This window comes from Anastrepha obliqua, chromosome 1 (assembly GCF_027943255.1).
Source record: "Anastrepha obliqua isolate idAnaObli1 chromosome 1, idAnaObli1_1.0, whole genome shotgun sequence".
In the NCBI taxonomy this organism is placed as follows: Eukaryota; Metazoa; Arthropoda; class Insecta; order Diptera; family Tephritidae; genus Anastrepha; species Anastrepha obliqua.
In genome coordinates, this window is record NC_072892.1 from 73841861 (window position 1) to 73858693 (window position 16833).

General features: G+C 37.5%; 3 protein-coding genes across 6 annotated transcripts in view; 1 reads left to right on the forward strand and 2 right to left on the reverse strand.

Annotated features, from left to right (window-relative positions):
• Positions 1-2882, reverse strand: part of LOC129236422 (PH and SEC7 domain-containing protein) — a 117344-nt gene extending 114462 nt beyond the window's left edge. For 3 of the 4 annotated variants that reach the window (XM_054870808.1, XM_054870807.1, XM_054870809.1), the window contains exon 1: positions 1051-2881. In XM_054870808.1, the coding sequence (XP_054726783.1) occupies positions 1051-1185 (135 nt within the window). In that variant the 5' untranslated portion in view covers positions 1186-2881. Of the gene's footprint in view, positions 1-1050 lie in introns of all 4 variants that reach the window. The other variant, XM_054870806.1, reaches the window with a different exon arrangement.
• Positions 2883-8099: 5217 nt separating this feature from the next.
• On the forward strand, positions 8100-9949 carry LOC129246133 (CDGSH iron-sulfur domain-containing protein 2 homolog). Its single transcript, XM_054884698.1, has 3 exons — positions 8100-8349; positions 9264-9481; positions 9553-9949. Exons 1-3 carry the CDS (start codon positions 8253-8255, stop codon positions 9637-9639), a joined length of 402 nt encoding a protein of 133 aa, XP_054740673.1. The 5' UTR covers positions 8100-8252; the 3' UTR covers positions 9640-9949.
• Positions 9950-10480: 531 nt separating this feature from the next.
• On the reverse strand, positions 10481-12407 carry LOC129246123 (elongation factor 1-gamma). The gene is made up of 3 exons (XM_054884688.1): positions 12292-12407; positions 12002-12151; positions 10481-11873 (listed from the first exon to the last, which is right to left on the reverse strand). Exons 1-3 carry the CDS (start codon positions 12301-12303, stop codon positions 10752-10754), a joined length of 1284 nt encoding a protein of 427 aa, XP_054740663.1. The 5' UTR covers positions 12304-12407; the 3' UTR covers positions 10481-10751.
• Between the last annotated feature and the right edge of the window lie 4426 nt (positions 12408-16833).

The following is a 16833-nucleotide window of genomic DNA, read 5'->3' on the forward strand; positions in this document are numbered from 1 at the left end:
CAAAATAAAAAAAAAGTTTGAAAAAATATTGTTTAGTTTTTTTTTTTATAGCCGATTCAAAAAGCAAATTTTACATGGCCCACCCTATACATTTTAAATAGAGGTAAAGATAGGCCTCTGAAGTTTGCCTGGAATAACTACATAGTATTATCGAAAATCGATTAGGCCATAAAATGGCAAGGCAGGTGACAGGTATCAACAATATAAAAATATAATATTATTGTTTGGCCAGGAACAAGGAAGATGAACAACGAAATAGTTCGTCGAAGCAATATTTTTTCATTGAAAGTGACAATGCAGGAATTTGCCGAACCAAGCTCAATGAAGAAATGAAATGCTAAAACAGCAACAACATTAGGACAAATAATTGACAAAGAAATTGCAGGAGCAAGTGTATTTAGTTGGTTTTGAAAATGTGCGAGTTACAGTGCGAATGGGAAAGCGCAACCACTTTCAAGCTAATGTGAGAAGAGAAATGTAAGAAAAGTGTTAGAAATAATATTTCTTCTGATTGCTGAGAAAAAAAAAGATTTAAAAAAAAACAGTCAGAGCGGATAATGTAAACACCTAGCGAATACACAGTTAGGCCACAGTTTTATCCATAACGCCCCACCGACCGCGCACATTTTCAGTTTCTTCATTATCTTTTTCGCTTATTTGTAATTGGTAAGCTCATAAGAGTACTTAATACATTGCAACAACACATTAAACACCAATGATAGCATTCACAAGATTACAGTTGGTACTCACAAAAAATAATTCTAAAAAGATGAAGTCATTCCCAGCAAATATTATACAGGCATAACTACGCATGGGATTTGAACAGCAGATAAAAATGTAGAAATCATCAAGTTGAGTTAAAAAAAGGATATCAATCTGATGAACCGCATAACTACATACCACGTAAAAAACTCATGTGGTTATGAGTAGTGGTACTCAACAAATTCGAGATAAAATGAGGCAACTCCTATTTAATTTGCTCACAGTACATCTAGAAAAATTCTTTTTGAACGGTACTGCAGTAAATAAATATAAATCAATCCTACTTACCGCACCATCAGCGGCCGGTGAATTCTCGTGTATCTCGTAGATTACATGCGGTGGTCCGGTAGTGCCCAACAGCGAAAACCCAAAACCGGAATGTTCATTGCGGCGCAAAACCACTTTCAGTTCCTCGGCGGCCATTATTATGCCTCAGTTGAAGCTACTGTTGCTGCCGTTCCAAATCCAACGCTGTACGTACTCCTACTGCTGGTGTTGTTGAAGGTGCACAGACACGCTTTGTTGACCACTGCAGAAAGTGCGATCACGACACACCGCCGATGTACCTCGTTGATTTGTGTATTTAGTATTAGTCAACGACGATGTTGCTGCTTCAAGCTGACGTTGGATGCCCTCCGACTTTATAGGTTTGTATTTTCAATTTCTATTAAATTCCTAGATGCAAGGAAAGTGACATCAGTAGTAGTTATATGGTTTGCGGCTAAATCAAATTTATTATTCATGCAATTCTGCAAATGCTACGGCTTTTCGCATGTACCGCTTGTGTGTACTCCGTCTATCGGCTACCTTCGTTCTAGCTTCGTTAGTTGGTTCTCCATAACCTTTTGTTTGTATTTGGAAAAGTTCTTCTCAAAAATTAGTTACTTTTCACTATTTGCCGTTCCCATTAATGACCAATAACCTGACTTTGTCTTTCCTTTCTGCGGTATAAACTTTCGTGCTGATAAATTCGTAGTGCTTGACTGGATTTTTGGGCTTGGTCACACCGATGTCGCTGTCACCGCCTCCGACTACATTGGCGTCATCAATATGTAGTTAGCGTCGACGTTGTTGTCGTTACTGCTGATAGTAAGAGCTAACAAACAGCCGCAAACGTTTTTGTTTTTGGTTCGATTCGACGCTGCTACGTTGTCTTGTTACTCCTCTTGCTTTGCTTTGCTTTGTTTCGCTTCGCTTCCACAAATATTACACCGCGTACACTGCGCACTCTTTCGCGGCGAACAAACACAAGCATCTAAATATGCACAAGTGATAGAGCATTGTGCAGTGGCTGCAACTTGTACGCCACCCGTTTTGTTTGCTCGTTTTATACTTTTTCATTTACTTTGAAAATTCCTCTTGTTCCCTTCCACAATAAAATTATATGCACTTTGAAACCAAGAAGTTGAAATCGTACAACTGTCCGCTATTTTTTTTTTTTAATTTCGAATAGTTATTCAATTATATTATTTATTTATTGTTCTCTTTACTTTAAGTAATACTCTAACTTTGCACATACATAATCAGCACTATACACTGCTCAACACACTTTACAAATTTTATACATACAACACTTTTCCGGCATAGCCCAAACAGCCAATTGCTAAACCATTTTAATTTTATTTATTTTAGAAACCAATATCTTTCAATTTAAATTCATTTTGCACAATGCCCCAACGGGTTTACTTCATTACTATTATTCCGATTGCCGCTGTTCGTGTGGATTAGCTTCGTCAGTTGTACGGCTGAAGTCGCGTCGTCGTCTGCACCTACGTCGGCGTCAACGACACATCGCGGATTCCGTAGCTACTGAGGTTTTGTGTCAGATATCCCCGTCATATCCTAGCACTTCACGAAGGCCACCAATTTGCATTTTCGTCTTTAAATTTCCCGACTTTCCACTTTATTATATTTGCAATTAAAATAATTTTCAATTAATTTGCCATATTATAATCACTTTCCAGAACTTAAAAAACACTGTTTTTAGTACGCGCACACGGCACAAAATATACGATAGTGTTGTGTTCAAATTCTTTCGCAGCCGCATCGAATCGGCGAAATTGCTGTCGTTGTCTTCGAGTACTCCAATGTTGCATAAAAACTGAGTAGAAAAGGAATGACGGGAACGTACACATTTGCCATTCAAATATTATTATATATAAACAGACAGTCATGAAGGAAAATTTTAATTCATGTTCACTTGTTTGAATTGTCCAAAAAAATATTTACATGCAGCTTTTTTAGTTTACATACATATACACACATTTTGGTGAACAAGTGGCTACCAAGTTTTCAGTTCGATGATACAAATTTTTTGAAGTTCAGAAAAAACTTTCTTGTATTTGTACCATGTCCTATTGCTTGCGGATAGTTAACAGTTTTTACTTCTTAAATACAACAAAAATATATTAAAATAAAACTTGGCGGCTAAAATTCATTTTCTCATTTTATTCCGATGGCTTTGAATAAACAAAGAAAAGGAAGGGGAATTACTTGTTTGCGAAGAGGAAGAGTAGGCAAAAGCAAAGGATAAAACCAAACACAAGAAATTATGCGCACACATACTCACTTTTTTGCCACACCGTCTTCCACATAAAAACGGGAACAATCTGCATTTGGTCGCTTTATATTAATTTGTGCTCTCACAATTTAACACAGGGCACTTCGTTTTTATTCGTTTGCTTATTTTAAACCTCGCAAATAACAGTTTCACAAACATGTCATTTCTTCTCCTTTTGTTTGTGTTGTTCGTTTGTTTTGTATTGGAAAGGGAACTGACGTCAGAATTACCAAAATCGCGAAAAATAAAATAACTGTTTTTAATGGCCCCTCTTAAGGTAATCAATGTACGCGATTGGGCTCTTACGACACGGCGAATTCGGAAAGCGGAATCTTGTATTCTATCATTCTTGAAATGAACCTATATTGGCACCACTAGGAAAGAGCTTTTAAATCAAGACGAATGGAGCATATACGGTGACGCCATTAGAAACAGTTACTTTATTTTTCGCTATTTTACAAGTCTGACGTCAGCTCAGATCGCAATACAAAACAAACGAACAAAATAAGCGAAAGTTGGAAAAATTTCATGTCCGCACTTATGACTCGGCGAATTGGAAAAGCGGAATCTGTATCTCTATCACTCTGGCTTTTAAATATGGCATTTGTTTGAATTGCCGTGTCGGAAAAATAAACAAGTAAAAGGAAGGGGAATTACTTCTTTTTGAAGGAGAGTAGGCGAAAGCAATGGAAACAACCAAACACAGAAAATGATACACACAAGGCAGCAGCATGGGCCATAGGTTTTATATTAATTTGTGCTTTCCGAGATTAACACACGGCACTTCATTTCCATTAGTTTCATTAGTTTAAATCTCACAAATCACAAGCCTTTCAATGAATTTTCACAAACACGTAATTCTTCTTACTTTTATTTGTTTTGTATTGCGAACTGAGCTGCCGTCAGACATGTCAAAGCGCGAAAAACAAAAAAATAATACGTTCACATATAAGTAGATGATCTACTTTTTTCCGCTTTACTCAAAATCCGGAATTAAAAAGCGCAATTTCCCATACAAAATTTCTCTCCAAAAATCTGAGATTATAAAATAATCCTAGTTAATAACGATACTTTTCGACATACAACCCTGTGTTTTCTGTGTTATCGATAATTATTATTACGAATGTAAGGAGAAACATCAAAATAAAAACTAAATGAAATGGATGCCGGCAAGAAAAAACAGGTCTGTAAACATAATTCTAATAAAATGTTTGTTAAATATTAATAATTAGGGATTAGGGATTACAGAAAAAAGCGTGTGTCTATTTTGTCCTCTTATTACTTATTATAAAATGTAATATTAAATATCCTATGCGCGTTGCTGCCATAATTTTTCACAACCTCAGTAAACGTCGCATACGGATTTCTTCCAACTGTTTATTATTAGCATCAAATTAATTGCGCAAGGCGGCCGCCGTAGCCGAATGGGTTGGTGGGTGACTACCATTCGGAATTCAGAGAGAGAACGTTGGTTCGAATCTCGGTGAAACACAAAAAAATTAATAAAAACATTTTTCTAATAGCGGTCGCCCATCGGCAGGCAATGGCAAACCTCCAAGTGTATTTCTGCCATGAAAAAGCTGCTCATAAAAATATCTGCCGTTCGGAGTCGGCTTGAAACTGTAGGTCCCTCCATTTGTGGAACAACATCAAGACGCACACCACAAATAGGAAAAGGAGCTCGGCCAAACAGGGTGTACGCGCCAATTATATATATATAATTGCGCAATTAAATTAGCTATTCCTTCTCCTTCTATTTTCTTCATATCATTAATAATAATTAAAGAAACCAAAAACACCGAAATATTCCACCAAAATAATTTCTATGCAGAAAAGCCTCTCAAAGCAGTATTGACTGCTGATTTTCCATTTTGCAGGCAATCCCCATATGTGAACGGGTAGATTAATTTGGTGGATTTATAGGTGATTAATGCATATGTGAACGTATTATAACTGTTTTTTTAATGGCGCCATAATAGATACTCAATTCGCCTTGTTTTGGAATCATAAATGAGTTTTAGTAAGGCCATGTTCATAACATGCATTTTTTTTAGCTCAACTTCCTAGTTATGTTGCGCGCGCTCTATCGACACCCTTTGAGCTCTCGTTCTTCTTAATGTCGTTGTTGACTGTAGACAGAGAACGTTAAAGCAGAGAACGTTAAAGTATAGAGAAGTCACTCGCGGACCAAAACAGACAAACACCTGCTTGGAGGTGCGGTTAGTTCAACTATCACTAAGCTAGGGTATGAGGACTACCCAAAAAACCAAAACCCAGAAGCATCTGCCTCAGATTTAGCGGCTCTCTGGTCAGCGTTTGCTCTCCATGTAAGGAGCGGCTGTACTAATCGTGTAATGCGAAAAAGCTGTGGCTATGAGCCTCTGTTACCTGAGTATGTGGAGTGGAATCTTGCAAAAATGGCTTTCAGAAGGGTTCATTGCCTCTTTCGCCCCGTTAAGACCTGGCAGGTCTCACAAAGCGGGTAGTCTGAAATGAAATGTGTCTTAGAAAAACATGAAAGTTCTTCAACTTAACTATGGTCAAGCAGCTCAGGACCTGCTATGGCAGACTGTAGCGGAGCAAAACATTGACATAGTTCTACTTTCGGAACCATTTGACACCCACAATTGGATTGCTGATAGTAACATGGGATCGGTTGTTTGGCTGGTGGGCAATAAAACTCCTCAGTGTAAAATGATGACAGTTCGCAACGGATTTACATGGATAAAAATGGACGATGTGTTCTATGTCAGTTGCTACGCACCACCACGATGGTCTCTACACATACATACCAATCAGAGGGGTCGGCTGGTTGAGAACACCGTCGCATGGCTCGACCTTGTTCTTCTAAGCACTCCTGGCGTATATACGTACGACTGCAAAAAGGGAAACTCCATCATCGATCTTGCCTTTGCGGATCGGCTAACTGCGAATATCACCATCTGGGCGGTAGATAAAGGCATTCATTCGCATAGCGATCATCTGGCCATTATGATTCAAACGTCCAGCGAAGTACGTAGATACAAAACGGGTGTCCGCAAATGGAAAAAATCAGCTTTCAACACTGCAACTTTTCAAAATGCTTGGGAAAGGGAATCCGGAGCTAAAACGTCCAGCATACAATACGCAGCACAGGTACTTCGCCGAAGTGCAATAGGGGTGGCTTGTGGCTACAGAATGGTCTCGAGAGACGCAATAGGCGTTATTGCGGACAAACTACCAGCCGACATTCAAGCAAAGGAATTAAGCCTTCTCTATAGCAGGCGACGGGCTAAGCCGTCATTAGAAGAAAAAGCTAAAGAGAGACTGCATTCGATAGACGAATGGCTAAGCAGATGGGATTCGTAAGCTAACGGACGTTGGACCCATAGGCTTATTTCAAATATTAGCTCACTCAAATACTGAGTGGAGACGGTTGTTTTTTGGAGTACCTCCATCGATTTAATCTGGAGGACACCCCGTTCTGCCCAAACTGCAACAATGCGATAAAAAGAGCGGAACACGTGTTCTTCCACTGCGATCGTTTCAGAGAGGAGCGCCTAACGCTTGAAGCACTTCTGGGTGGTCAGCTGTGCCCGGAAAATCTAATCACCAAGATGATCGCATCAAATACTTGCTGGAAAGCAGCAACAAATTTTGCAACAATGATAGGGTTATATCTTCAACGCGCAGAGTGGCAACGCAACACGCAGCGAAGAATTCAGCAGCAGCTATTGACTGGAGGTAAACTGCCTACGAACTAACGACAAATAACAGGCACCTGAGCTCAGTGCTCAAGACGGTATCAGACTACGACATGTCGGTAATACTTACGACACCTTTTCCGATGTTCCATTTGCTGCGGAACCACTTATGAAGTGGAAGCAATGGATGCTATCGATAGCATATAGCCTCCATACGCCCATGTAAGAGGAACCTGGGCGCAGGTACCTGTTGTGTCAATAGATATAAACGCGGCTCTACCTTGTCGAAGTGTTACCACGGTCCCAGACTGGAACTCGCCCGATAAGGAGGGTTGTTATAGTGTTAGTGGGAGCATGCCCCACATAACACTGGTGTGACGACACCTTTGATGATGTTTCTGATATTTTAATTTTAACCTCCTTAAAAAAAAAGAAAAAAAATAAGCATGTGCATCACGACATTCTTAAAGAAAATTTAAGTTCAAGTGTCGAAAAACTGGGCCTTAATGGGATAACTTGGCAATTTCAACAAGATAATGACCCAAAACATTCGTCTTATCTTGTGCAGGAGTGGTTGATATACTATTGCAAACTACTTAAAACACACACACATCACATAACGTCAAAGGTATCTCTAAAAGAGGCAATAATTGCTGAATGGAATAAAATAACACCTTCCGAAACTTCAAATGTGGTAAATACTATGAAGAGACGTTTGCAGGCCGTTATTCAGTCTAAAGGAGGACCCATAAAGTATTAGCGCGTTACAGCTGCAATGAAACAAGTTGATTACGCTACCTGTGCCAGAACTTTTTTGATGTGATTTTGTGCCTTATTTTACCTTTCATGGTTGAGCTTGTAAACATAAGTCGAAATTATTTTTTTTTTTTGTTCAGATACGTAATAAATATATACATTTATACCATTTATACTTTCATTAGAAGAAAAGTTATAGCACTGAGAACTTTGATTTTTCGAGTGTGCCAATACTTTTTTGAGTCACTGTACGTCTTGGTGGCGGCTATGTCAGCCAGCGAATGACTGCAATAAACGAAGTGTCAAAAACAATGTATATTTCATTGAACATCAAAAGCACTATAATTATTCTGTTGACATTTGCTGTTTGGTTGGTTTTGTAAATTGCTCTCGCTGTGTTGTCGTGCAATACCGAAGTTATTAAAGAGATTAGGACCATTTTAAAATTTGTATAGATTCATAGCATTGCATTAAAAGAAAATATTGCCAAAATGCAGGCTGTTTCGAGCTTAGTCAAGACAACAATTCCAAACTACATGTCCAACTTGCCAATACCAGACTCCTTTTCGGGTTGGTTCAAATTGTCATGTAAGTAAAGTTTTGTGTATTTATGATATGTACTGAAGGAGAGGATGACAGTGGTTCATAACGAATTTCAATTCAATATTTTTCAATGAGGTCAGAAGGTTAGTATGGCCAAAGCAGTACAATCTAGCATTTATATTGATTTGATTTCGAAATTATAAAGATTTCTTGCAATCATCCCACTGGTTTGTTTCTATTAGCTCAGTGCTACATAAGCCTGCGGTATGATCAAATATTTGTAATTACATTGCGATTATGCAAGAGTAGACAAAATTCACCTGTCAACCTTATTAAGCACTGATGCTGCTACGCCAATAAATATATAGATACGCAGATACATATACATATATGTAATATGAATAATGAAATAAAGGACTAAATACAGTATTGCTAAATAAACCAAATTTTCAAATATTTTTTTTTTTTTTTTGGTCTCGTTTCTATGTATCAACCGGTCCACTTCGCAACTTTTACTGCGCTGGCGCTCGTTTTGTTCCATTTTAAATTCATACTGCTTTGCTTTTTGCTTTAAATTAATGCTAATTAGCGTTTGTAAGGGTCGAACAGGTGTTAGTTGTAATTAGATATGTATAAGCCTAAAGAAGCCGTCACAGCAGAGCGGATTGTATCTGCCTACCATTCGTTATGTCCCGGGCTCTATGCCCACTGTAGACATGAAGCTTCAAATGAAAAACTTATTGTCAACAGGAGCCGTTCTCTACGTGCAAAAGCAAACTACCATCAGATGTATGAAGGCGGCATAAAATTGTAGGTCTGCCCATATATATTACAACAATAAAAGAACTCATTGGATAGGCAGGGAAAAGATCGGGCAAGCTTTTAACAAGAGATATACATCCTATATACTAGTTACATATAGATCAAGAAGAACAGTATTAACACTTTATTTCTTACAGTTAAGGATTGGATAGCTCTTATCCCTCCCACTGCTGTCGTTGCCGGGCTAGGTTATGTTTCATACTTGGCCTTTTGCCCGGCTGCGCAAAAGGGCTGCTCAGGTACCGGCCGCTGTAATCAGTCTATTCGTAAATCAGAAGCTAAAGTCGTGGACATGATCGACATTGAAAACATTGCCGAAAAAGCAGCTTTCTGCCGTTGTTGGAAAACCAAAAACGTAAGCAAATCAGTACTTAAATTACAATTCACATTGAATAATTTCCAATCACCCTTCAAATTATTTTTTAGTGGCCCTATTGTGATGGCAGTCACGGTGAACACAATAAGCGAACGGGCGATAACGTTGGACCTGTTGTCTTACAGAGGAAGCAGTAAATATATTGTTGGCGTGAATTTGCCAACACATTTGCAAGTTAAAACGAAGAACAGTTGTACGCATACACAGCTATACATTAATACTACTACTGTTGAGTTTGATATTAGCAGTCGAATTGTTATTTTTTCTCTTTCACTAATCGCATTTCAGAGATCAGTAAAGTTAAGCTTTAATGTTCCGTTTTACCATAAATAATTTATGTAAAGTTATAAATTGAATATTTAAATTCTGCTTTGGAAGCAATTGAATCGATCAAAAGTTTTGATGTAAAATAAATTGTAAACAAGCAAAAATGCATAACAGATTAAATATGCATTTGTATCCTCGACTTGCGCTAACCATATTGGAATCATACGTTCCAACGGCAACCATGCTTCCTTCAGGAAAAACCTGAGAATGTTTCAGTATTTCGTAAAATAATGTCATTATTACTCCAACAACCTACAATTGTTGGGAATGGGTGACTAAAATGGTCGATGCGTAATCGCAGCACAATTGCAAATACATTTTTAGACTCATTAGAGTGCTCCTCTCCAGATAATTGTTCCCACGACAGTCGGTTATACAAATTACTCGGATTTATATCTAAGGCACCTCAGCATTCCCCGTATATGCATGGGGAATGCTCACGCTGCTACAACAACAGCAGACACAAATCGTTCATCATAAAATTTTATGAGGTAAAGCATCAGTGGTATTGAAAAATTGCGTTGCAATGATGAATTGCAAAGCGACGTTGAGAAAGTCAGCCAATCGACCATATCATTAAGCATTTGGTCTTTCGAGCCATTACCTGTGAAGGAAAAACTTGTACCAATAAAATTGAAAATCCAATAGTCATATGTTTTCAAACTTTTATTTAAAAAAGAACAGATTTTAATATAAATAATTTTTCCGACTGGCTTTTTGAGTTTGCTGGAATACAAAAACAGAAACCTAGATATTTTAATTACCAAAAGGCGGTCATTTTTGTAAGCTTAAATGTTTATTTGTAGGATCGTTGTTAGGGTAAGGTTGGTTAACTTTAAATTAGGACCCATTTGGTAAGATTATTGTTTATTGATGAACAAATCTCAACTGCTTATGATTCATTTAGGTTTCTGTCCTCTATTTACTTAAATATTTTACCCTGATTGAATTTGCGGCCATCTTTATCTGTACCAGTCCATGAGAAGTACTGTTGCACTAATTGTTTAGTATTTTCAGATTTGGGGTCGAGTTTCTCCCATGAGTAACAGTCGTAATCAATCTGCCAGTCGGGTGAAAGTTTGAAAGCCAAATCATGTCCGCGCCACACCCAAACTCCGGAGATGGTACTGTTGTTGTCCTCGCCGAAGAGACATACTGAAGCAAACGCTTGCTTGCGCATTTTATCAAGGCGTTGGAACATACCAGTAATGAGATTGCACGACATGAATACCTTGCTCAACTCGTCGTTATATTTATATTCACCAAACCAGATTGAGTAGTTTTCTGGGTCGAATTTCTGCCAGAAGTAGGGAATGGATACCGCCTCGTCCTCGTTGGAGTAAGAGCGTTTAAAGTCATCAAAATTGAATGTTCCTTTAGGCATGGCATCGAAGGGATCCTTGGATTTGGGTTCCAAAAGCAGCGCTTCATCAGCAGCGTCCAATTCTTCTTTTGGATTTTCCTTTTTCTTTTCCTCCTTCGGCTTCTTCTCTTCCTTCTGCTTTGGTTGCTGCTTCTTTTCGCTAGCCCCTCCAGTCTTTGATATGAATTCAGCATATTTTTTAGGATCGAAAGTGAGTGCGGCCTCGCACAAAGTGAAATTTTTAATAACGGCTTTAACTTGTGGCTGATTGAGGATGGTCACGAACCAACGGTTTACATTGCCGAACTCGGCGCGTACTTTCGGCTCCAGCACGTACTGGTACAAATGCAACAGACTGCTGAAGACGACCACGTCGGCGAGTGTAATACGTTCACTAACCAAATATGTGCTATTTAACAATTTATTGTTCAATACGGTAAGAATGGCGGAGGCATCCTGTTTAGCGGTGCTATTCTTCTGTTGTGGCATAATGCCCAACAGTGGGAAAACCCAAGAACAGGAAGCTGGAACGATCTCATTGTCAGCATACGACAACCATTGTAACACTTCAGCTTGAGCAAGTGGACATTTGCCACCGCGGAGCTGTTCATTGGCTACGTAGAAAGCAATGGCATTCGACTCCGACAGGTATTTGCCATCAGCAGTTTCAAAAGCAGGCACCTATAAAAGTATATAAAAGGCTTATGAATGAATGTTGCTGTTCATGATGACGTGTGCATGCAACCAACCAAATAGGTTGAGCAACCACACGAATGTATTTAGCAGGCACGTCCGTTACCCATTCTTACCTTGCCACTGGGAAACTTCTTCAGAAATTCGGCAGATTTGTTGGTCTCGCCAAAAACGAAGTTTTCAACTACTTTCACCTGAGCACCGGAGTACTGGGCAGCGATGAGTGCTTTGTACGCACGGAAGTTTTCTGGGTAGGTATAAAGCGTCTGTAAATGAAAAATTTTTGATAAAATTTACGATCAACACGGCAGGTTTTTTGACTATTAAATTTTCGAACAACAATTAGCTAATAATATAACACGATGATTTGGATATTTTCAAATTAAATTAGTGAAAATTTACTTACGCCTGTCGCCATCTTTGCTACTTGCCGGAGAAAAGGAAGAGTGACAGTAGCCGGCGTGTTGTTAACATCCGTCAAGAAATCTTTAGGCTTACAGGTATTGCCACTTAAATATATAAAACCAAATCGAATTAATTTTATAATCTTTTATAAAAGAATAATAATTTAAAAGAATGTATAGATGAGCTTTGCAAACAAAACTTCTGTTGAACTTGAGAACTACTACAGAAAAATCTGAGCTGAGAATATCTTAATATTTCTTAGACATTTGCGTTTTAAAATATAGAAACGTCGCAAGGCAAATAGAGCGTCTCAAGTGACGCCATTAAAAACAGTTATATACATATATATATATATAATTGGCGCTTACACCTTTTTTGGGTGTTTGGCTATCCTCCTCCTCCTATTTGTGGTGTGCGTCTTGATGTTGTTCCACAAATGGAGGGACCTACAGTTTCAAGCCGACTCCGAACCGCAGATATTTTTTATGAGGAGCTTTTTCATGGCAGAAACACACTCGGAGGTTTGCCATTGACTGCCGAGGTTCGAACGCTATTAGAAAAATGTTTTTCTTAATTTTGGTGTTTCACCGAGATTCGAACCAACGCTCTCTCTGTGAATTCCGAATGGTAGTCACGCACCAATCCATTCGGCTACGGCGGCCGCCGTTACTTTATTATTGTTATTAATTAATAGCAAGAGACACAATTACAATGCTACACTTAAATCTCTGCTTAAATGACTGCCAGGCCTTCGGCTAGTTGCCTTATTTTTCGATTTTGACAAATCTGACGTCAGCTCCCTTCGCAATACAAAACAAAAGAAAAAAACTAGGAGAAATTACATGTTTGTGAAAATTCATTGAATGGCTTGGTAATATTGTGGTTTGTGAGATTTAAACTAATCGAATTAATGAAACATAAATTGTTGAAGTAAAAACAATTAATTCTCCTTCTTTTTGTTTGTTTATTTAAGGGCTCTGACGGCACAGTGAATTGGGAAGACGCAGCCTGGTATTTTATTATCCTTGGATGAATATGTGAATGTGTTAACGAAAAGTAATAAACTGATTCACTAAATCCAGCAAGTTGTGCTGCCATTCATTTCAGACTTTTATTTAGCAATCCAGTGGTCGAACTCAAGGAATTATTGTTAGAGATTTTATATAAATAAACTCGAAACAACATTTAATCGTTTCCGTCCTTACATTGTTAAGTTAGTTTTCAGCAGCCATTCGGCTCAAATCAAATTAATATTCACAAAAATAAAATATAAATGCTAATTAGAGTGGCCATAATACAACTATACCATGATATTGTCACGAATTACGTTAAAATTCAATTAAACCTCTTACAATAACCTCTCTGTTTTACAACGCACAACGACACGCACACATATAAGCTGCAGGACATGCATGCTTGAGCGTCATCAGGAGCTATAAGATTGAATCACTCTAACATATTTCGTTTATTGCTTACAAGTTCAATTTCCACCCCATGCGCATTCACCTCGGCTTATATAGAGCTTAATAAATATCGTAATTTGTAGATCTGGCAGCTCGCATCTTCTGACAAGTTCTGTTCTAGCAGCAGCTTTCTTAACCCCGTCTGTCCGATGTAGTCACCTGTTGTCTTCGTCTAACACATATAAGGGTAGACCCAGACCCGTGGTCTGTCTCGCTTTCTGCTGTCGCCATCAAAGCTAATTCACGTTTTTGTTTTGGCATCTCGTTCGCTATTGCTGCCAGAACCGTTCTGACAGAACGTTCTCTGCTGCCAGCCTAATCGCGAAACTTCAATGTTCGAAACAATATATTAAAGTTATCACGTTTGGAATAGTCCTTTGAGTGTTGGTTAATGTTGACGACTTGGTATAACGGTTTGGTGTGGGATACAGCAATATCATCAATATTTTTGTAACAAATATTTGCTTGAAAATAATGTTACTGATTGTTATTCAAGTTTTTCATGAAAACTGTCACTTGATGAGCAGTTAGGTATTTATAGCCCAAAAGTGAGTGCTGAAGTAAGTAATTAAAATTATTTTATTAAACTATATTTGAAATTTTAAAAAATTGTTTTTATTTGAAATAAAAATCTTTTTTTAATACGATCATAAATTTCCAAAAAATTAATTGTGTTATACATGGAGTTTCAGGATTTAAAATTTCAACAATTAGGATCTATGATTTTGAATGGAAATTCTCAGAAAGTTCATTTGATACCCTAAAAATAATTTTATAGTTAAGAATTTCAGAATTTTGTTAACAACGTCAACAAACGCCAAACGGTTATTACTTTGAGGAAAATGGGTTTTCGGATCCCAGCATGTTTACCCCATTGCTCTCTTGTTACTCTTTCTTGCGAGAAGTTTTCTTCTATATAACAGTTCTACATGTTATGTATGGTCTGAAAATAGCTGAATTGCAGCATATGGCAATGCCAATATGAGGTGTGTTCAAAAAATAAGATGAATTTTCAAATTCCGCGGGTTATAATACGTTCACATATAAGTAGATGATAAAAAGAGAGATTTCCCATACACAATTTCTCTCCCAAAATCTGAGATTATAAAATAATCTTAGATAATAACCATACTTTTTGACATACGAAAATTATTATTACGAATGTAAGGAGAAACATAAAAAATAAACTAAATAAAACGGACGTCAGCAAAGAAAACAGGTCTGTGAACATAATGCTAATAAGTTTTTTGTTAAAATTATTAATTATGGATTAATTTTACAAAAAAAAAAAAAACCTGTGTCCATAAACCTTTTGTCCTCTTATTACTTATTATAAAATGTAATATAGAATTTCCCGTGCGTATTGCTGCCAAAATTGTTTGCAACCTCAGTAAACGTCGCTTACGGATATTCCTCCAACTGTTTATTATTAGCAGCCAATTGCGCAACTAAATAAGCTATTTCTTTTCTTTGCCATTTTTTCATATCGCTAATAATAATTAAACAAACCAAAAACACTGAAATATTCCACCAAAATAATTTCTATGAAAAAAAAACCTTTCACAACTGTATTGACAACTGATTGTCAATTTTGCAGGTAATCTGCCATATCTAAACGGGTGGATTAAGTTTTTGGATTTATTGGTAATTAATGCAAATGTGAACGTACTTTGACGTACATTCGGCTTTCCATTATTATTTTTTTTATGGTGGTACACTCGGCTCGAAGATATGTTCACGGTTTTATCAGTATAGCATATTTAGCTTGATCCAAATTTGCTTAAAAGGGTCTTAACTGGTCAAGAATGATAGAGAAGAAGATTGCGCCTTTCGAATTCGTCGTGTCGTAAGAGTCCATCAATAAGCAAACAAAAGGAAGGGAATTAATTGTTTGTGAAGAAGAAGAGTAGGCGAAAGCGATGGAAACAAACACAAGAAATTATACACACACACATATACGCAAAAAACGCAAAAACCTGCATTTGGAGGTTTTACATTCTTTTGTGCTTTAACAATTTAACACACGTCACTCTGTTTTCATTAATTTGGTTAGTTTAAATCTCACAAATCACAATATTACCAAGCCATTCACTGAATTTTTACAAACATGTCATTTCTCCTACTTTTGCTTGTTTTGTATTGCGAAGGCAGCTGATGTTAGTCTTGTCAAAATCGCAAGAAATAAAGTAACTAGCCGACGGCCCTGGAAGCAACTTTGCAGTTCACCCAATAAAATCGCTGCTTAATCTTCTCCAGCATTTTAATGATACCCAGATCACCTCCACTAGGTCCATTGTGGAATTCCTCTAACACGGATGCAATTTGAATTTAGGAACTATAATCAGATTATGGAAATGATTTCCGTCTTCGCTTTCCCATACACGATGCCTAACACCATTAAAATTTTTAAGGCTACTGCATTAATCTGATAATAACTATTCTTTCAGATTTTTCGATCTTCGAAACAATGCTTACATTTCCATGTTGTTCTCATTTTCGATGCCCGATTTTGAGGTCGTAATTTTGCAGCCTTTCGATCCACCTTTCGGATGCTTGACTGGAGTAACCAACTCAATGCTGCATGATCGGTTCTTAACTGGAATCGTTAGCTATAATAATGCTTTTTATTGAGAAATATCTGAATTTTTACATAAAATTTTAGACTTCTTGATACGAGCTTCCATGAAATTGGATCATTTTTTATATATCTATGTTACATAAAAGAATGCTTCGGAATCAGGTCATCTCAGCTGTGGGCATTTTTTTGGCAACTAGCTGAGAGTGTTTTTACTTGTGGATCTGCACAACCAAGGTGGATTTATTAAGGTGACAGCATTTACCCAGCTGAATTTTTCACCGTAGGTATGGCTTACGTCAAAATGATATGCTTTGTTTGTATGTATTGGTATGTTTACATTCGTATGTTTACATTTGCTTGCTGATTTTGACGTGATGGTTTCACCAAACGCAACAACAAATACATGTAGGGTTTTACTTATATGTGTTTGCTGTCACCTGTAATAAATTCGCCTTGTGTACAACGTAGTACTTTCGCGAACATTAATGATGTGTCAGAGTAT

What these genes read in the sequence shown, in the direction of transcription:
- LOC129246133 (XM_054884698.1), top strand. Translation starts at nt 8,253, where the DNA reads ATGCAGGCTGTTTCGAGCTTAGTCAAGACAACAATTCCAAACTACATG. An exon ending in GGGTTGGTTCAAATTGTCAT is followed by an intron (nt 8,350 to 9,263) that starts GTAAGTAAAGTT and finishes TATTTCTTACAG; the next exon opens with TTAAGGATTGGATAGCTCTT. An exon ending in GTTGTTGGAAAACCAAAAAC is followed by an intron (nt 9,482 to 9,552) that starts GTAAGCAAATCA and finishes ATTATTTTTTAG; the next exon opens with TGGCCCTATTGTGATGGCAG.
- LOC129246123 (XM_054884688.1), bottom strand. An exon ending in AGAAGTTTCCCAGTGGCAAG is followed by an intron (nt 11,874 to 12,001) that starts GTAAGAATGGGT and finishes ATACTTTTATAG; the next exon opens with GTGCCTGCTTTTGAAACTGC.